Raw genomic sequence first — 20,609 nt, 5'->3', positions numbered from 1 at the left:
GTCTTATGGCAGAGGAGACATAGCATGTCTCAATAAAGAGCTCCCAGTTTTTGGCAAGTTAGGTTGAGTCCTCACGCACACGGGACGTTTTTACAGCGACTGTTTTTGGCTTTTAACATTTTTTTTCTACAGCCAGTAAACCCCCCCAGCATGTTCTCCTATGTGTCCATCCCCGGCGTGTTCTCCTATGTGTCCATCCCCGGCGTGTTCTCCTATGTGTCCATCCCCAGCGTGTTCTCCTATGTGTCCATTCCTGGCATGTTATCCTATGTATCCATCCCCGGCGTGTTCTCCTATGTGTCCATCCCCGGCATGTTATCCTATGTGTCCATCCCCGGCGTGTTCTCCTATGTGTCCATCCCCAGCGTGTTCTCCTATGTGTCCATCGCCGGCGTGTTATCCCATGTGTCCATCCCCAGCATGTTCTCCTATGTGTCCATCCCCGGCGTGTTCTCCTATGTGTCCATCCCCGGCATGTTCTCCTATGTGTCCATCCCTGGCGTGTTCTCCTATGTGTCCATCCCCGGCATGTTCTCCTATGTGTCCATCCCCGGCGTGTTCTCCTATGTGTCCATCCCGGGCGTGTTCTCCTATGTGTCCATCCCCGGCGTGTTCTCCTATGTGTCCATCCCCGGCGTGTTCTCCTATGTGTCCATCCCTGGTGTGTTCTCCTATGTGTCCATCCCCGGCATGTTATCCTATGTGTCCATCCCCGGCATGTCATCCTATGTGTCCATCCCCGGCATGTTATCCTATGTGTCCATCCCCGGCATGTTATCCTACGTGTCCATCCCCGGCGTGTTCTCCTATGTGTCCATCCCTGGTGTGTTCTCCTATGTGTCCATCCCCGGCATGTTATCCTATGTGTCCATCCCCGGCATGTTATCCTGTGTGTCCATCCCCGGCATGTTATCCTATGTGTCCATCCCCGGCATGTCATCCTATGTGTCCATCCCCGGCATGTTATCCTACGTGTCCATCCCCGGCATGTTATCCTACGTGTCCATCCCCGGCATGATATCCTATGTGTCCATCCCCGGCATGATATCCTATGTGTCCATCCCCGGCGTGTTATCCTATGTGTCCATCCCCGGCGTGTTCTCCTATGTGTCCATCCCCGGCGTGTTTTCCTATGTGTCCATCCCCGGCGTGTTCTCCTATGTGTCCATCCCCGGCGTGTTATCCTACGTGTCCATCCCCAGCGTGTTCTCCTACGTGTCCATCCCCGGCATGTTCTCCTACGTGTCCATCCCCGGCATGTTCTCCTACGTGTCCATCCCCGGCATGTTCTCCTACGTGTCCATCCCCGGCATGTTCTCCTACGTGTCCATCCCCGGCATGTTCTCCTACGTGTCCATCCCCGGCATGTTCTCCTACGTGTCCATCCCCGGCATGTTCTCCTACGTGTCCATCCCCGGCATGTTATCCTACGTGTCCATCCCCGGCATGTTATCCTACGTGTCCATCCCCGGCATGTTCTCCTACGTGTCCATCCCCGGCATGTTCTCCTACGTGTCCATCCCCGGCATGTTCTCCTACGTGTCCATCCCCGGCATGTTCTCCTACGTGTCCATCCCCGGCATGTTCTCCTACGTGTCCATCCCCGGCATGTTCTCCTACGTGTCCATCCCCGGCATGTTCTCCTACGTGTCCATCCCCGGCATGTTCTCCTACGTGTCCATTCCCGGCATGTTTTCCTACGTGTCCATCCCCGGCATGTTCTCCTATGTGTCCATCCCCGGCATGTTATCCTATGTGTCCATCCCCGGCATGTTCTCCTATGTGTCCATCCCCGGCATGTTATCCTGTGTGTCCATCCCCCCCATGTTATCCTATGTGTCCATCCCCGGCATGTTATCCTATGTGTCCATCCCCGTCATGTTATCCTACGTGTCCATCCCCGGCATGTTATCCTGTGTGTCCGTACACACATAGACTGCAATCAATGTTTTTTGGATGAAAAAAAAAACCCAGGACTAGTGAGTTTCTAGAGGAGTTTTTTAGCTGTATAAACGCTCTAATGCGGTAAAGCGCTGCAAAGCGTTTTTGGACTTTTTTTGACCAAAAAGATAAATTTTTTGTTAAAAAAAAATGCTAAAAAATGCAAACATGGAAAAACGCGGGAAAACGTCGCTAAACGCTAATGTAAAAACGCTAAAAAATAGCTGAAAAACTCACATTTTTAACATGACTTTACACAGCAAACGTTACCAGCGTTATAGAAACGTCTCGTGTGCATGAGGACTAAGGCCGGCCACACATGGGTTGAAATTTGACCAATTTTTCATCCGAAAATCGGACCTAAGAATAATCGGACGATTTTCGTTCTGTTAGTGGGGTCAATGGTACCAGCCGATTTTCGTGGTTCCTCCCCTTTTCGGTGATACGGCACGTTGGAAAATTCGTGAAAAACGACCGATTTTCGTCTCGATGGTCAAATCGTACGATCGTTTTTCTGAAAAGAATATGCACATGAGCCGTGACCTGGAAGGAACAGAAGTTTTGCCTGTTATATGGGGTGAACTTTTATGACTTGATCGGCCGATTTTCGAAAATCATTGTCAGCACCATCGAAAAGGACGTTTTCGTTATTTTCGGACAAAAAATCGGACCTATGAATAATCAGACAATTTTCGCTCTGTTAGTGGGTCAATGGCATGATTTTTGTGGTTCCTCCCCTTTTTCGGTGATCGGGCACGTTGGAAAATTTGTGCAAAATTCCCGATTTTCGACTCAATGATAGTCGAATCGTACGATCGTTTTTCCAAAAAGAATATGCGCCATGAGCCGTGACCTGGAAGGAGCAGAAGTTTTGCCTGTTATATGGGGTGAACGTTATGACTCGGTCGGCCGATTTTCGAAATCATTGATGGCGCCCATCGGATTACTGAGCGAACGACGTTTATGATTTTCGGACGAGAAACTGTTCGCAATTCGAACCATGTACAGCCTGCATAAGTTCCACTAGGGCTAGGAAATCAATAGTCGCGCGTCAACACATCTGACAGTACTAGGGTCATTGGTTCGAATCCCAACCACGGCACCACCTGCCTGGAGTTTGCATGTTCTCCCTGTGCCTGCATGGGTTTCCTCCGGTTACTCCGGTTTCCTCCCACACTCCAAAGACATGCTGGTAGGTGAATTGGCTCCTGTCTAAATTGTCCCTAGTATGTGTATGTATGAATGTGAGTTAGGGACCTTAGATTGTACGCCCCTTGAGGGTTAGGGACTGATGTGAATGTACAATATATACAGTTGTGTTCAAAATAATAGCAGTGTGTTGAAAAAAGTGAATAAAGCTGAAAATCCTTCTAATAGCTTTTATTTCCATCCACACAAATGCATTGGGAACACGACACATTCTATTCCAAATCAAAACATGAAGAAAAATATATCAAATTTGTGTTGTTCCTATAAAAAAATTGAAGAAAAGTGAATATTAGACGGTTCCAAAAAATCGCAGTGTTTGTATTCTTCTTTACAAACTCAAACATTCACTATATAAACTGAGAAATGTTGGAAGATTTTGCTTTCCTTTGAATGACTTCATGAATATTTGGTTGTAGTCGCACTGTTTCTGAGAACTGCTGTACATCTGTGTTGCATGGAGTCCCCCAACTTCTGGCCCCTGTGATCAGGTATTCCAGCCCAGGATGATTGGACCACATTCCACAGTTCTTCTCTATTTCTTGGTTTTGCCTCAGAAACGGCATTTTTGATGTCACCCCACAAGTTTTCTATTGGATTAAGATCCGGGGATTGGGCTGGCCACTCCATAACGTCCATCTTGTTGGTCTGGAACCAAGATGTTGCACGTTTACTGGTGTGTTTGGGGTCGTTGTCTTGTTGGAACCCCCATTTCAAGGGCATTCCTCTTCAGCATAAGGCAGCATGACCTCTTCAAGTATTCTGATGTATTCAAACTGATCCATGATCCCTGGTATGCGATAAATAGGCCCAACACCGTAGTATGAGAAACATCCCCATATCATGATGCTTGCACCACCATGCTTCACTGTCTTCACAGTGTACTGTGGCTTGAATTCAGTGTTTGGTGGTCATCTGACAAACTGTCTCCGCCCACTAGACCCAAAAAGAACAATCTTACTTTCATCAGTCCACAAAATGTTGCGCCATTTCTCTTTAGGCCAGTCAATGTGCTCTTTGGCAGATTGTAACCTCTTGAGCACGTCTTTTTCCCAACAGTGGGACTTTGCGGGGACTTCTTGCAGACAGCTTGGCTTCACATAGGCGTCTTCTAATTGTAACAGTCCTCACAGGGAACGTCACACCTTCTTTCATCTTCCTGGAGCTGATTGTTGGCTGAGTCCGCCCCATTTTGGCTATTCTTCTATCCATTCCAATGGTAGTTTTTCGCTTTCTCCCGCGTCTTTCAGGTTTTGGTTGCCATTTTAAAGCATTTGCGATCAATTTAACTGAACAGCTGATCATTTTCTGCACTTCTTTATATGTTTTCCCCTCCAATCAACTTTTTAATCAAGGTACGCTGTTCTTCTGAACAATGTCTGGAACGACCCATTTTCCTCAGAATTTCAGAGAGAAATGCACTGTAACCAGCATGTCCAACATTTGCTGCCTTCCTTCCTTAAATAAGGGCAATAATTGCCACCTGTTTTTCAAAGAATGAATGACCTCACTAATAGAACTCCACACTGCTATTATTTTGAACACGCCCCTTTCAATGAGTGATTCAATGACACAGAATCAGCAGCATGCATGTCATGACTGTTGGGTCTGTTGGATTTCTATTACTCTACTACACCTGCTAGGAAATTATTTGCCATGTAGAAATATCATTTCCACCAAAAACAGTGATTGATCCGGTTAGTGATGTCTGACTGCTAATATTTTGAACACAACTGAATACACTATATTGCCAAAAGTATTGGCCCCGCCCTCCAAATCATTGAATGTTCCAATCCCCTCCAAATCATGTGATTCAGGTGTTCCAATCCCCTCCATGGACACAGGTGTATACAATCAAGCCCCTAGGCATGCAGACGGCTTCTACAAACATTGGTGAAAGAATGGGTCGCTCTCAGGAGCTCAGTGACTCCAAGCGTGGTCCCGTGATAGGTGGTCACCTGTGCAATAAGTCCATCCGTGACATTTCCTGGCTACTAAATATTCCACGCTCAACTGTTAGTGGGATTATAACAAAGTGGAAGCAACTGGGAACAACAGCCACTCAGCCACCAAGTGGTAGGCCACGTCACATGACAGAGCGGGGTCAGCGCATGCTGAAGCGCACAGTGCGCAGAAGTCGCCAACTGTCTGCAGAGTCAATAGCTAAAGACCTCCAAACTTGGTGTGGCCTTCAGATGAGCCCAACAACAGTGCGTAGAGAGCTTCATGGAATGGGTTTCCATGGCTGAGCAGCTGCATCCAAGCCGTCCATCACCAAGTGCAATGCAAAGCGTGGGATGCCGTGGCGTAAAGCACGCCGCCACTGGACTCTAGATCAGTGGAGACGTGTTCTCTGGAGTGACCAATCACGCTTCCCTGTCTGGAAATCCGATGTCTAAATTGTCCCTAGTATGTGTATGTATGAATGTAAGTTAGGGACCTTAGATTGTACGCCCTTTGAGGGTTAGGGACTAGAGTCATTGGTTCGAATCCCAACCATTGCACCACCTGCCTGGAGTTTGCATGTTCTCCCTGTGCCTGTGTGGGTTTCCTCCGGGTACTCCGGTTTCCTGCCACACTCCAAAGACATGCTGGTAGGTGAATTGGATCCTGTCTAAATTGTCCCTAGTATGTGTATGTATGAATGTGAGCAAGGGACCTTAGATTGTACGCCCCTTGAGGGTTAGGGACTGATGTGAATGTACAATATATACAGTTGTGCTCAAAAGTTTCCCTCTCCTGGCAGAAATTGTGAAATTTTGCCATTGATATTGGAAATCTGACTGATCATGCCAAAAAATGCTCTTTTATTGAAGGATGATGATCATATGAAGCCATTTATTATCACATCGTTGTTTGGCTCCTTTTTAAATCCTAATGATAACAGAAATCACCCAAATGGCCCCGATCAGAAGTCTCCGCCCCCTGGTTCAGAAGTCTCCGCCCCCTGGAATGTTTGGCCTTGGTACAGACACACAAGGTGACACACACGGGGTACAATTAGAGGTTAATTTCCCACATCTGTGGCTTTTTAAATTGCAATTAGCGTCAGTGTATAAATAGTCAATGAGTTTGTTAGCTCTTATGTGGATGCACTGACTAGGATAGATACTGAGCCATGGGGATCAGAAAAGAACTGTCAAAAGACCTGCGTAACAAGGTAATGGAACTTTATAAAGATGGAAAAGGACATAAAAAGATGTGAAATGCCTTGAATATGCCAATCAGTACTGTTCAATCACCTATTAAGAAGTGGAAAGTTGGGGGATCTCTTGATACCAAGCCGAGGTCAGGTAGACCAAGAAAGATACTGTATGTTTACACCTATATATGCTAATTTATATTTTTTGATGTTTATTTTATTTATTGCAGGTACTTATATAGCGCCGTCAATGTACGCACCTCCCCCCACAACCCCCCACCTCACCCCCTCGGTCTCCACCCGAATCACACACCTACTGAGCGACATATCTGACTGGATGTCGCTCCACTTCCTTAAACTGAACCTCTCCAAAACCGAGTTTCTTGTCTTCCCCCCAGCCCGGACCCCACCCCCCATTGACTTCTCCATCACATCCAACAACACCACCATCAAACCCGCCCCGCAGGCCAGAGTACTTGGTGTCATTCTGGACTCCAACCTATCCTTCCAGCCCCAAGTCCAATCTTTAACAAACTCATGCAGACTCCACCTCCGCAACATGCAGACTCCACCTCCGCAACATGCAGACTCCACCTCCACAACATCGCCAAAATCCACACGTTCCTAACCCCAGAAACCACTAAACAGCTCATCCACTCCCTCATCATATCACGACTCGACTACTGCAACTCCCTCCTCACTGGCCTGCCTCGCCGCTGGCTATCCCCGCTTCAGTCCATCCTGAATACGGCTGCCAGACTCATTCACCTTCCCAACCGCTCCGTCTCCGCCACCCCCCTCTGCCAATCCCTCCACTGGCCTCCAATCAGTGTCCTCCACCCCCCTCTGCCAATCCCTCCACTGGCCTCCAATCAGTGTCCTCCACCCCCCTCTGCCAATCCCTCTACTGGCTTCCGATTGCGCAACGGATCAAATTCAAAATCCTAACACTGACGTACAAAGCCGTCCACCATACTGCCCCGAACTACATCACCGACCTAATATCCAAGTACCACCCAACACGCACACTCCGCTCTTCACAAGACCTCCTTCTCTCTAGTTCCCTGGTCTCCTCCTCCCATGCCCGCCTCCAGGACTTCTCCAGGGTGTCTCCCATCCTCTGGAACTCCCTGCCCCAACCCATCAGATTATCACCTACTCTCCTCTCCTTTAGGCGCACCCTGAAAACCCATCTCTTCAGGGAAGCCTACCCCACCCCCTGCTAACTTGCCGACCTCCTCCACTCTTCCTACCACTCCATCCCCCACAGCTATCTCCTCCTGTACCACCATCCCCTCCCTCCTAGATTGTAAGCTCCAAGGAGCAGGGCCCTCAATCCCCTCATGTTTTGCATTGTATTGGTATTGTTCTGTCACATGTTCGGTCCCCCTTTGTAATGTACAGCGCTGAGCGAACTATCGGCGCTTTATAAATACTGTATAATAATAATAATATAGGTGTAAATGGATTTGGAACGCTCAGCCTTTTGGTAGAGAAAGGAGTTAACTAGATTTTGGTGACTGAGATTGAATCTCCGGATCCTCTATTCTGGCCCTATTCAGCACACATTCCCTGTCTGGGGTGGGGGGGGGGTCACTATTATTTATACCTGGGTGCCGCCGTCTGCTTGGAGAGAAACTCCGCATGTCTGCGGCCCCCAATGAGCCCGGACTGACCTTTGCGAAAAAAGATATTAAGAGCATTTAATAGGGAGGCGCGGCGCTGACAGGCGGCACGTGGAGAACATCCCAGATATTAATATGAATAGTCAGTTCTTTCCTATCGCCCGGAATTCCCAGGATCGCAGCACCTGCTCCAGAATGTGGAATTAAGGGCAGCACACAATCAGGTTCAGCTTGCTGCGTGTGCGTGTGCGTGTGCGTGTGTGCGTGTGCGTGTTTGTATTATGTCTTTTAAGCAGAAATTAGAATTTAGATGAGCCGGTGTCAGGAGGGTGTGTGATTTCACAGAAAGGATCCCGTCTTCTGGGACTCCTCTCTCTGCTCGGAGAGCCTCTCTTCAATCATTCCTCGCTGCTAATTTTGGTGTCACTCTCATTTCTTTTTAAACGATTCATTTCAAAGGAAAAAAGAAAAGGGGGGGCGGGGGGGGGGGGGGAGAGGAGGAGGGGGGGGGGAGGAATTGTAAATGGCCCCGATGTGATCTACAATTTAGTCTATTACTGTTGCAGCCTGCAAGCCTCCCGGGAAGCGGAACATACATGGCCTCAAGGTAGGAATTTCAATAATTGTTTCAGTAAAGTTGGATGGATTTGAAATGCTGTGTTCCACTTATTGAAACGTCAAAAAAAAAAACGTTGTACCTTCTACACTGCTGACAAGCAGGACTCGCCTGTACTGGAGGTGGTGATAGTCGCATGCACACTGGACATCTCAACCTCTTACTGGCAGCTCATTCCGCATTAACCCGTTGGGTGGTTTGTAGGTAGAACGGTGGCGGTCAATTCAAGTGCGGCCCCCAACATCGCCAAAGGGCCACACGTACAATTCAGTGAATTCATTATCAGAGACCACAGACACCCAACTCAGGCTGTAGGCATGGTACAAGAGATGGTCAGAGACTGCAGACATGATACAGGAGATGGTCAGAGACTGCAGACATGATACAAGAGATGGTCAGAGACTGCAGACATGATACAAGAGATGGTCAGAGACTGCAGACATGATACAGGAGAAGGTCAGAGACTGCTGACATGATACAAAGGATGGTCAGAGACTGCAGACATGATACAAGAGATGGTTAGCAAATGAGAACTTAATACAGGAGATGGTTAGAGACTGCTGACATAATACAAAGGATGGTCAGAGACTGCAGACATGATACAGGAGATGGTCAGAGACTGCAGACATTATACAGGAGGAGATGGTCAGAGACTGCAGACATGATACAGGAGATGGTCAGAGACTGCTGACATAATACAAAGGATGGTCAGAGATTGCAGACATGATACAGGAGATGGTCAGAGACTGCAGACATTATACAGGAGGAGATGGTCAGAGACTGCAGACATGATACAGGAGATGGTCAGAGACTGCTGACATAATACAAAGGATGGTCAGAGACTGCAGACATGATACAGGAGATGGTCAGAGACTGCAGACATTATACAGGAGGAGATGGTCAGAGACTGCAGACATGATACAGGAGATGGTCAGAGACTGCAGACATGATACAAAGGATGGTCAGAGACTGCAGACATAATACAAAGGATGGTCAGAGACTGCAGACATGATACAGGAGATGGTCAGAGACTGAAGATATGATACAAAGGATGGTCAGACTGCAGACATGTTACAAAGGATGGTCAGAGACTGCTGACATGATACAAAGGATGGTCAGAGACTGCAGACATGATACAAAGGATGGTCAGAGACTGCAGACATGATACAGGAGATGGTCAGAGACTGAAGATATGATACAGGAGATGGTCAGAGACTGCAGACATGATACAAGATATGGTCAGAGACTGCAGACATGATACAAGAGATGGTCAGAGACTGCAGACATGATACAGGAGATGGTCAAAGACTGCAGACATGATACAAGAGATGGTCAGAGACTGCAGACATGATACAAGAGATGGTCAGAGACTGCAGAAATGATACAAGAGATGGTCAGAGACTGCAGACATGACACAAGAAATGGTCAAAGACTGCAGACATGATACAAGAGATGGTCAGAGACTGCAGACATGATACAAGAGACGGTCAGAGACTGCAGACATGATACAAGAGACGGTCAGAGACTGCAGACATGATACAAAAGAAGGTCAGAGACTGCAGACAGGATACAGAAGATGGTCAGAGACTGCAAACATGATACAGGAGATGGGCAGAGACTGTAGACAGGAAAAAAGAGATGGTCAGAGACTGCGGACATGATGTAAGAGATAGTTAGTCTGCGGACCTGATACGGTCAAAGACTGCAGACTTGCTTCAGGAAATTTCAGGGACTGGAGACATTACACGAGGCTGCTAGAAATAGTTGCTATTACAGGACAATAGGTAAACACAGATTAGTGTGTACAGGGGCCCTAAGAGCTGCACAGAAAGTGCTAAGGGACTGCAGGTTGGGCATCAGGGGTGTAGAAACTAATGGTGGTTCTACTGTACACGTAACCATCTGAAGCGTTCTTCACAGAACTGGATCATATCATTGGATCTGTGAATTATTGTGAAGACAATTACTTTGATTTATTCAAAATTGTTCCGATTGGTCCAGATGAAAAATCTTATTGTAGGAAATGAGGAAAAGTCATTCAATATGATTGTTAAATTGATACAACGTATTAAATCCTACTTTTTATTTTTTATGCACTGCTTTGGTGCCCTGACTGCTGCCCCACGTTTCCTGTTTCAGAGTGCCTCCATAGGATGCTGCAGGAGAAAGGAGCCACCCTGGCATGCAGGGACTAGAGTTGTGCTCCAGAAGATCATAAACAATTAAAAACATTCAATCTCCTTACTATCGGCATTCTAGAACTATTATATAATATTTGTCACGCTCCAGGCTTACTGTACAGTACGACAGCCTAAGAAATAATCCACTTGGCGAAGCTCATGATTATTGAATGTGTAGCTCGGGTCCATTAATAATTCACATTAAAATCATATAATCCATAGACAGTGATGGAGAAGTACCGATGGTTGTATTTTATGTATTTTGCCGCTTCTTTCCTAGGTAGGAAGACACGTATGTAATGTTTTGGATCCTTTTTTTTACATCATGTAATATGCATCAAATAATATTTACATCCTAAATGGCTATTGGCTGTTGGAAGGCTTTTTTTGCTGAGTTCCTCCCCTACAGCTCACCCACCTCCTTACAGCTGTCATATGTGGCCAAATAATTGAGGGCCAAGGATTGGAACACACATGTGCAGCATTTCTAGCCTGCAGGGTGTTTCTTGCACACATCCAAATACTACTCATAAATGCTTTAATGGCTCGTTCACCCTAGAATGCGGTGCAGGAGAACCACTGTGCGGGAGAGCCGCGGTTAGGGCTGCTGTTAGAAACCACAGGGCCCCATACAGCCAACCTGACAGGGCCCCCCCCCCCCCAAAAAAACAAAACAAAAACACAGCTTACTATACTGCAGTTATGAATGAAAGCAGAGATGATCAGTACTGATCGCTCACTGTGTTCATTCAGTAAAGGAAGGGGCTGGTAAATGGGACATATTTACTGGAAACTTCCCCCACTCTCCATCCTGAAGGATCCTATTGTCCTAGTGCCTGCAGCTGCCAGTGGAAAGGAAAGGAGGGACGCTGGCAGCACTGGGGGGTTGGGGCACACAGGGGGGCCTGGGCAGCAGGGGGAACATGGTGCACATGGAAGGTGAAGTGGGGCAATTTCTTGCACCCATCCAAATACTACTCATAAATGCTTTAACGGCTCGTTCACACTAAAATGCGGTGCGGGAGAGCCGTGGTCAGGGCTGCTGTTAGAAACCACGGGGCCCCATACAGCCGACCTGACAGCTCCCCTCCCAAAAAAAACACAGCTTACTATACCACAGTTATGAATGAACGCAGCGAGTGATCAGTACTGATCGCTCACTGTGATCACTCAGGAAAAGAAAGGGCTGGTAAATGGGACATATTTACTGGAAACTTCCCCCACTCTCCATCCTGAAGGATCCTATTGTCCTAGTGCCTGCAGCTGCCAGTGGAAAGGAAAAGAGGGACGCTGGCAGCACTGGGGGGTTGGGGCACACAGGGGGGCCCGGGCAGCAGGGGGAACATGGTGCACATGGAAGGTGTAGTGGGGCAATTTCTTACACCCATCCAAATACTACTCATAAATGCTTTCATGCTCGTTCACATTAGAATGCGGTGCTGGAGAGCCGCGGTCAGGGCTGCTGTTAGAAACCACGGGGCCCCATAATTAAAAATAAAAATTATAATTTTTGGTTATAAACTAATTTGGGTTATTTTTTTTTTACTAAAAAGATAACGGAATAAATTTTGGCCAAGATTTATGATGAAAGATTATTTATTTGCAAAATTTTATAAGAAAAACACTTTTTTTTTTTAATTTTTGGACTTTTTCATTTACATAGCAAAAAAAATAAAAATCCCAGTGGTGAATAAATACCACCAAAATAAAGTTTTATCTGTCTCAAAAAAATGCTAAAAAATTCATATGGGTACAGTGTTGCATGACTGCGCAATTGTCATTCAAAGTGTGATAGCGCTGAAAGCTGAAAATTGGCCTGGGGGGGAAGGGGGTGAAAGTGTCCGGACTGGAAGGGGGGTAAAAGTGTCCAGACTGGAAGGGGGGAAAGTGTCCGGACTGGAAGGGGGGTGAAAGTGTCCGGACTGGAAGGGGGTGAAAGTGTCCGGACTGGAAGGGGGGTAAAAGTGTCCGGACTGGAAGGGGGGTAAAAGTGTCCGGACTGGAAGGGGGTGAAAGTGTCCGGACTGGAAGGGGGGTAAAAGTGTCCGGACTGGAAGGGGGTGAAAGTGTCCGGACTGGAAGGGGGGTAAAAGTGTCCAGACTGGAAGGGGGGTAAAAGTGTCCGGACTGGAAGGGGGGAAAGTGTCCAGACTGGAAGGGGGGGAAAGTGTCCGGACAGGAAGGGGGTGAAAGTGTCCGGACAGGAAGGGGGGGAAATCGTCCGGATTGGAAGGGGGGGAAAGTGTCCGGACAGGAAGGGGGGGAAAGTGTCCGGACAGGAAGGGGAGGAAAGTGTCCGGATTGGAAGGGGTTAATTTATTGAGCACTGAGGTGGAAGAGGCTGATGTGTTTTGGGCTCCATGCACACTGGGGGGGGGGGGGGACTTTTTGATAACGCTGGTACAGTTAGCTGTGTAAAGTCACGTTAAAAACGTGAGTTTTTCAGCTCTTTTCAGCGTTTTTCCGTTAGCTTTTTCCGCGTTTAGAGGCATTTTTCCGTATTGGCAATTTTTAGCAGGTTTTTTTTGGTCAAAAACTGTCCAAAAATGCCGGTTTATGACGTTTTACTGCGTCTTGTCGTGTTTTTCAGCGTTAAGAGCATTTTTACAGCAAAAAAAATCCTCTACAAACCCACTAGTCCTGGGTTTTTTTCAGCCAATAAACTCTCCTTTTAAAAAACGTTGATTCCAGTCTCTGTGTGTACGGACACATAGGATAACATGCGTTGATTCCAGTCTCTGTGTGTATGGACACATAGGATAACATGTGTTGATTCCAGTCTCTGTGTGTACGGACACATAGGATAACATGCGTTGATTCCAGTCTCTGTGTGTATGGACACATAGGATAACATGCGTTGATTCCAGTCTCTGTGTGTACGGACACATAGGATAACATGCGTTGATTCCAGTCTCTGTGTGTACGGACACATAGGATAACATGCGTTGATTCCAGTCTCTGTGTGTACGGACACATAGGATAACATGCGTTGATTCCAGTCTCTGTGTGTACGGACACATAGGATAACATGCTGGGGGGTTTACTGGCTGTAGAGAAAAAATGTCAAAAGCCAAAAACAGCCGCTGTAAAAAGTGCGCATGAGGGCTAACGCTGAAAAACAGCAAAACGCAGTAAAATGCAGCAAACCGGCGTTTTTGGACTTTGACCAAAAAAACATTTTTTTTTGTAAAAGAAAATGCTAAAAAACGCAAATGCGGAAAAACACATCAAAACGCCACTTTTTGGGTAAATAAAAGCTAAAAAAATTTAAATGCGAAAAACTCCGCTTAACATAATGCAAAAACGCTAAAAACTCATGTTTTTGATGTGACTTTACACAGCTAACATTACCAGCGTTATTAAAACACCCCGTGTGCATGGAGCCTATGGAGTTGAGTTTTGGTAAAAAAAAGTCCAAAAACACCAGTTTGTGGCATTTTACCGCGTTTTGCCCCATTTTTCAGTGTTTTTATTGCTAAAAAACTCCTCTAGAAACCCACTAGTTCTGGGGGGTTTTTTCAAGCCAAAAAACTTTGATTCCAGTCTATAGGAGAGAGCCATGCAGGGGATCGGTTCCAGTAACTACCCCCCCCCCCCCACCGCCATGCTGATCACCCTCCCTGCTGGAAGCTGGCAGCACTGGGGGGGTGGGGGCACACAGGGGGGCCTGGGCAGCAGGGGGAAACATATAGTGCACAAGGAAGGTGATGTGGGGCAATTACTGGAACCGATCCCCAGTATGGCTCTCTCTGCAGCAGCTGAAAGCCGATTGGAGGGAGAGAAGAAGTCAGCTGCTGCAGCAAGAGCCATACAGGGGATCGGTTCCAGTAATTGCCCCTCATGCCCCACCGATCGCTCTCCCTGTGCACCATGTGTTGCTGCCTGCTTCCCAGGCCCCCCTGTGTCGCTCTTGTCTTTCCCACCGACAGCTGCAAGCACACAATAGGATCCTTTAGGATTGAGAGTGGGGGAAGGTTCTGGAAATATGTTACATTTACCAGCCCCTTCCTTTCCTGAATGAACACAATGAGTGATTGGGGGCTGTCTTGTTGTTTGTATGGGGCCCCGTGGTTTCTAACAGCAGCCCTGTGCATATCCTATCGAGCACTTTGGAGTTCAGAACATCTTTCTTGCAGGGGTGGGCTGGAACGTGACAAAAAAAGAAAAAAAAATAGAGGAGACAAGTTTACTTTCAGTGTGAAGGTGGAAAAAAAAAACCTTGATTGAGACTTTATACATCTAGAAGAAAAATATATTTGAAATATATTTTAAAAATATTCTTTCCTAATATATTGACATATATTTTAAATGCTACAATCTTGGCCATCTTCAATATATTTCAAAATATATTTCAATAAATATATATATATACACTGTATGTTGAAATGCGTTTTTATTACAACATATATGAAAAATATTTTTCAAAATACATTTTCAAATATACTGGATGTCTTCAAAAATACAAATCTACATTTTTGGAACGCATTTACAAATATATGTAAAAATATATCTTAAAATTACTTTTTTATATGTTAAAAAAAATATGAGAAATATATTTAAAAAATATATATATTAAAAATACTTGTCATATATTTTGTAATATATAAAAACGCATTTATGTATATATATGTGTGTGTGTGTGTGGGGCAAAAAAGTATTTAGTCCCCACCAATTGTGCAAGTTCTCCCACTTACAAAGATGAGAGAGGCCTGTAATTGGCATCATAGGTAGAGCTCAACTATGAGAGACAAAATGAGAAAACAAATCCAGACAATCACATTGGCTGATTTGGAAAGAATTTATTTGCAAATTATGGTGGAAAATAAGTATTTGGTGAATATGAAAAGTTGATCTCAATACTTTGTTATATATCCTTTGTTGGCAATGACAGAGGTCAGACGTTTCCTGGAAGTCTTCACAAGGTTGGCACACACTGTTGCTGGTATGTTGGCCCATCCTCCATGCAGATCTCCTCTAGAGCAGTGATGTTTTGGGGCTGTCGCTAGGCAACACGGACTTTCAACTCCCTCCAAAGGTTTTCTATGGGGTTGAGATCTGGAGACTGGCTAGGCCACTCCAGGACCTTGAAATGCTTCTTACGAAGCCACTCCTTCGTTGCCCGGGCGGTATGTTTGGGATCATTGTCATGTTGGAAGACCCAGCCACGTTTCCTCTTCAATGCCCTTGCTGATGGAAGGAGGTTTGCACTCAAAATCTCACGATACATGGCCCGATTCATTCTGTCCTGTACATGGATCGGTCGTCCTGGTCCCTTTGCGGAGAAACAGCCCCAAAGCATGATGTTGCCACCCCCATGCTTCACAGTAGGTATGCTGTTCTTTGGATGCAACTCAGCATTCTCTCTCCTCCAAACACGACGAGTTGTGTTTCTACCAATCAGTTCTATTTTGGTTTCATCTGACCATATGACATTCTCCCAATCCTCTTCTGGATCATCCAAATGCTCTCTAGCAAACTTCAGACGGCCCGGACATGTACTGGCTTAAGCAGGGGGACACGTCTGGCACTGCAGGATCTGAGTCCCTGGCGGCGTAGTGTGTTACTGATGGTAGCCTTTGTTACGTTGGTCCCAGCTCTCTGCAGGTCATTCACTAGGTCCCCCCCGTGTGGTCCTGGGATTTTTGCTCACCGTTCTTGTGATCATTTTGACCCCACGGGGTGAGATCTTGCGTGGAGCCCCAGATCGAGGGAGATTATCAGTGGTCTTGTATGTCTTCCATTTTCTAATTATTGCTCCCACAGTTGATTTGTTCACACCAAGCTGCTTGCCTATTGCAGATTCAGTCTTCCCAGCCTGGTGCAGGTCTACAATTTTGTTTCTGGTGTCCTTCGACAGCTCTTTGGTCTTCACCATAGTGGAGTTTGGAGTGTGACTGTTTGAGGTTGTGGACAGGTGTCTTTTATACTGATAACAAGTTCAAACAGGTGCCATTGATACAGGTAATGAGTGCAGGACAGAGGAGCCTCTTAAAGAAGAAGGTACAGGTCTGTGAGAGCCAGAAATCTTGCTTGTTTGTAGGTGACCAAATACTTATTTTCCACCATAATTTGCAAATAAATTCTTTCCAAATCAGCCAAAGTGATTGTCGGGATTTGTTTTCTCATTTTGTCTCCAATAGTTGAGGTCTACCTATGATGCCAATTACAGGCCTCTCTCATCTTTGTAAGTGGGAGAACTTGTACAATTGGTGGGGACTAAATACTTTTTTGCCCCACTGTATATATATACACTGCTGCAAGGAAAAGTATGTGAACCCCTTGGGATTATGTGGAGTTTTGCATGAATTGGGCATAAAATGTGCTCTGAGCGTCATCTAAGTCACAACAATAGAAGAACACAGTCTGCTGAACATAATACTACACAAACATTAGATGTTGCCATGGTTTAATTGCACATAACATGTAAACATTCACAGTGCAGGGAGGAAAAAGTATGTGAGGCCCTAGCTTAATGACTTCTCCCAGAGCTAATTGGAGCCAGGAGTGAGCCAACCTTGACTCCAATCAGTGTGATGATATTGAATGTGTTCCTGACACCTGTTTTGGGTTTACTGGTTCCAAGAAACACTGTCTGATGTGAACCATGCGTCGCAGAAAAGAGCTCTCAGAAGACCTACGATCAAGAATTGTTGACTTGCATGAAGCTGGAAAGGGTTACAAAAGTATCTCCAAAAGCCTTGATGTTCATGTGTCCATGGTAAGACAGACTGTCTACAAATGGAGAAAGTTTAGCACTGTTGCTACTCTCCCTAGACGTGGTCGTCCTGTAAAAATGACTGCAAGAGCACAGTGCAGAATGCTGCATGAGGTAAAGAAGAATCCCAGAGTGTCAGCTAAAGACCTACAGAAATCTCTGGCACATGCTAACATTTTTGTTGACACCTCTACAATAAGGAAAACATTAAACAAGAATGGAGTACATGGGAGGACACCACGGAGGAAGCCATTGCTGTCCAAAAAGAATATTGCAGCACGTTTGAAGTTTGCAAAAGAGCACCTGGATGTTCCACAGCACTACTGGCAGAATATACTGTGGACAGATAAAACCAAGATTGAGTTGTTTGGGAAGAACACACAACACTATGTGTGGAGAAAAAAAGGCGCAGCACACCAACATCAAAACCTCATCCCCACTGTGAAACATGGCGGAGGGAGCATCATGGTTTGGGGCTGCTTTGCTGCCTCAGGGCCTGGACGGATTGTTGTCATTGATGGGAAAATGAATTCCAGAGTTTATCAAGACATTTTGCAGGAAAACGTACGACCATCTGTCCGCCAACTGAAGCTCCGCAGAGGATGGGTGATGCAACAGGACAATGACCCAAAGCATACAAGTCATTCAACAAAACAATGGCTGCAACAGCACAGAATACGCCTTCTGGAGTGGCCCAGTCAGAGTCCTGACATCAACCCCATTGAAATGCTGTGGCATGACCTTAAGAGAGCGATTCACACCAGACATCCCAAGAATATTGCTACACTGAAACAGTTTTGTGAAGAGGAGTGGTCCAAAATGACTCCAGATCGTTGTGCAGGTCTGATCTGCAACTACAGGAAACGTTTGGTTGAGGTTATTGCTGCCAAAGGAGGGTCAACTAGTTATTAAGTCCAAAGGTTCACATACTTTTTCCTCCCTGCACTGTGAATGTTTACATGTTATGTGCAATTAAACCAGGGCAACATCTAATGTTTGTGTAGTATTATGTTCAGCAGACTGTGTTCTTCTATTGTTGTGACTTATATGACGTTCAGAGCACATTTTATGCTCAATTCATGCAAAACTCCACGTAATCCCAAGGGGTTCACATACTTTTTCTTGCAACTGTATGTGTGTGTATATATATATATAATTTCAAATATATTTTTCTTCCATATGGGTATGCAGTTGCTATTGTTGAACTCTCCTTCCGCAAGCTCCTAACAATCCTTTTTCCTGATTTGTCCTTTGGCTTTAGGTGAATACCAGAGCTGGATCGAATAACTGCAGTACATCCATATCAGACAGTATGTCCAGCAATAGGTAAGGATCTGCACAACGAGTCGGATATACTATACTTACTACAGCTGCCCCCCCCCCCAGGGCTGTTTGTGAACAGAGAAGTGAGAATTCTGCGTATGTGTGCGGTTCTTCTGCGAGATATTTAATAGCGAAGGAAATGGTAATAACATGGATTGCTAATAAGGTAACCAAAGCGTGACCTGCTACATGAATACACGGAATACACGGTTGTATTAAGCACTGCTCAGGGCTCTAGATTATTATGAATGTTGAACTTTTAGGGAGCCTGAAGTCTATTCCACACCTGGCTACTCCAGCTAGAACATTTTCCTTCAAGGCCTTTCACACTTAAAGCTGTTGTAATGCTCAGACATGAAATACAAACAAAGCACATCCCTCATTAGTGTGTCCTTGTCTCATTCCAGAGCACTAAGTGTCATTTCTGTCTGCTGCTTCCTTCCTCTGCTATCTGCTATCTGAGTCGTTTCTGACAAGTGTTCCTCACACCAAGAGAAAGAAAGGTGACAGGGGAGGGAGCTCCAGCATGCTGTCTGTGATTGACAGCCTCAACTCTGTTCCTGTATGCTGTGTAAAAGGGGGGGGGGGGGTGATCCTTTCCCTCTGGTCAGCTCTCACTGAGCTCTGCAAAGTGTAACTTCACCTCCCTGCCCCCTGTTTTCTGACAAGCTGTATAAATTCTAGACTTTGAAGAGCTGTAGAAAAGAAAAGAGTGCAGATAAAGAGGTACAACTTATGTAGGAGAATTTATTTAATCTCTGTGCATCACCTGAAGCCGGTTACTTCACTGGGTATACAGTCAGGTCCATAAATATTGGGACATGGACACAATTCTAACATTTTTGGCTCTATACACCACCACAATGGAATTGAAATGAAACGAACAAGATTTGATTTAACTGCAGACTGTCAGCTTTTATTTGAGGGTATTTACATCCAAATCTGGTGAACGGTGTAGGAATTACAACAGTTTGCATATGTGCCTCCCACTTGTTAATGGCCAAAAATGGTAGAATTGTGTCGATGTCCCAATATTTATGGACCTGACTGTATGTAAAGGTTTACAACCACTTAAAAGCAGACCTTGCATCGTCCTAACCTTCCCAACTCATTTCACATTTTTGGTAATTTTTTTTTCGTTCGTTCTGTAATTCAATGGTGCCACCAATGATTTTGAAAATCAGTTGTTTTTCATGAATTTTCCAGCATGCCCGATAAACAAAATGGGGAAGAACCAGGAAAATCGGTCGATACCATTGCCCCACTAACCGAGCGAAAATCGGCTGATTATTCTTTGGTTCGAATTTCGTACGAAAATCGTTCGGAATTTTAACCATGTATGGCCTGCATTAATCCTCATTCCTAGACAAAGATGATTTCCTCTTTGTTCTCCACCCCATTCCTAACCACAGCCTCCTAGGGTACATGTCATACATCCCAGGATGCTACGGGACCAGTCTGTCTGCATGCTGTGTGTCTCCCATATGTCCAGTAGGGGGCTTGCTGTGAGTGAAAAAGAGTCCCGTCCAATTTCTGAGCAGTACAGTCCCGTTCAGGTGCAGATTACAGGCTCATTGACTTGTATGGGAACTGCTTCTGAATCGTACGTCATGAGTTTCACGTCAGTTTTCCCTCCTTATCCTGATCTAATCCTGACCTGATCCTGATCTAAACCTGACCTGATCCTGATCTAAACCTGACCCGATCCTGATCTATACCTGACCCGATCCTGATCTAAACCTGGCCCGATCCTGATCTAAACCTGACCTGATCCTGATCTAATCCTGACCTGATCCTGATCTAAACCTGGACCGATCCTGATCTAAACCTGACCCAATCCTGATCTAAACCTGACTTGATT

General features: G+C 45.7%; 1 protein-coding gene across 2 annotated transcripts in view; it reads left to right on the top strand.

Moving 5' to 3' along the window:
* MAP2K5 (mitogen-activated protein kinase kinase 5) overlaps positions 1–20,609 on the top strand; it is a 345,280-nt gene that overhangs the window by 73,583 nt on the left and 251,088 nt on the right. For both annotated transcript variants that reach the window (XM_089660977.1, XM_089660975.1), the window contains exons 5-6: positions 8,481–8,521; positions 18,687–18,751. In XM_089660977.1, the coding sequence (XP_089517103.1) occupies positions 8,481–8,521; positions 18,687–18,751 (106 nt within the window). The remainder of the gene's footprint in view (positions 1–8,480; positions 8,522–18,686; positions 18,752–20,609) is intronic.

The sequence above is a fragment of the Staurois parvus genome, unplaced genomic scaffold, assembly GCF_062004578.1.
Source record: "Staurois parvus isolate SC_StPar_1 unplaced genomic scaffold, SC_StPar_1.0 ptg001300l, whole genome shotgun sequence".
NCBI lineage: Eukaryota > Metazoa > Chordata > Amphibia > Anura > Ranidae > Staurois > Staurois parvus.
The sequence above is the reverse complement of the archived record's forward strand: the minus strand, read 5'-3'. Positions and strand labels throughout refer to the sequence as shown.